The 1,065-nt window shown below is 51.0% G+C and overlaps 1 protein-coding gene across 1 annotated transcript in view; it reads left to right on the forward strand.

Moving 5' to 3' along the window:
* Positions 1-675: 675 nt before the first annotated feature.
* The window catches only part of EMH_0047950 (uncharacterized protein), a gene marked incomplete at both ends in the record, with an annotated part of 3,171 nt that continues 2,781 nt past the window's right edge, over positions 676-1,065 (forward strand). The window contains one exon of the mRNA XM_013496346.1: positions 676-747. Coding sequence (XP_013351800.1) covers positions 676-747 — 72 coding nt within the window. The remainder of the gene's footprint in view (positions 748-1,065) is intronic.

Genomic DNA, 1,065 nt, shown 5'->3' on the forward strand with positions numbered 1-1,065 from the left:
AGCGTCCCCATACCGCCGCAGCACCTGCACATACACCCCAACCACATACACCCCAACCACATACACCCCATACACATACACCCCACATGCATACACCCCAGACACATACACCCCACACACATACACCCCAGACACAGACACCGCAGACACATACACTCCAAACACTACAACTCCTTAATTTAATTCATTTATTTCTTGTATTAATATAATGAAAATAAATACATAAAATAAAATAAAAAATAAAACAAAGTAGAAAATTTAAAAAAAAAAAAAAAAAAAAAAAAAAAAAAAAAAAAAAAAAAAAAAAAAAAAAAAAAAAAAAAAAAAAATAAAAAAAAAAATAAAGAAATACCTCAGTCATGAGAGCATCAAAGTCCGCTACATCAACAGAACGGCCGAGAGGAAGCAGCGGAGCTATCTCGCAATAGGGGGGGACAGGGTTTGTGTATGGGGCCCTGCAGAAGCAGCCAGTTCTGTGTGGCCCCTTAGACCCTGTCTTGCTGCTGCTGCTGCTGCTGCTGCTGCTGCTGCTGCTGCTGCTGGCGGTGGTGGTGGTGGTGGTGGTGGTGGGGGTGCGGGTGGGCTGAAGACAACGGGGACAGCGGCCCCCTGCTGCTGCTGCTAGACAGGTGCTGCAGGCAGGTGTCTCCTCTGCTGCAGCAGCAGCTGCAGCAGATGGTGCAGCAGCAGCTGCAGCAGGTGCTGCAGCAGCAGCTGCAGCAGAAGCAGCGGAGACACCGACAGGGTGTAGGGAGTGGGATCGAGCCTCCTCCTCCTCCTGCTGGTGTACTTCTCTCCATAGCTGCGGCCGAGAGCTGGGGGCTGGCTGCTGCTGCTGCTGCTGTTGCTGCTGCTGCTGCTGCTGCTGCTGCTGCTGCTGTCGCGCCTTGCGCTCCAATAAGTAAAAGTTCTCCCCAAAGCCATCGCGGGCCCCCGTGCTGAAAAATATCTCCAAACGATACCGTCCCTTTTCTTCTTGCTGCTGCTGCTGCTGCTGCTGCTGCTGCTGCTGCTGCTGGGGGGGGACGGGCCTTTCTCCTCTCCCATACTCTAAAGACAATGTGA

The sequence above is a fragment of the Eimeria mitis genome, genomic scaffold (genome assembly GCF_000499745.2).
Source record: "Eimeria mitis Houghton genomic scaffold, Emh_scaff2053, whole genome shotgun sequence".
Classification (NCBI taxonomy): domain Eukaryota; phylum Apicomplexa; class Conoidasida; order Eucoccidiorida; family Eimeriidae; genus Eimeria; species Eimeria mitis.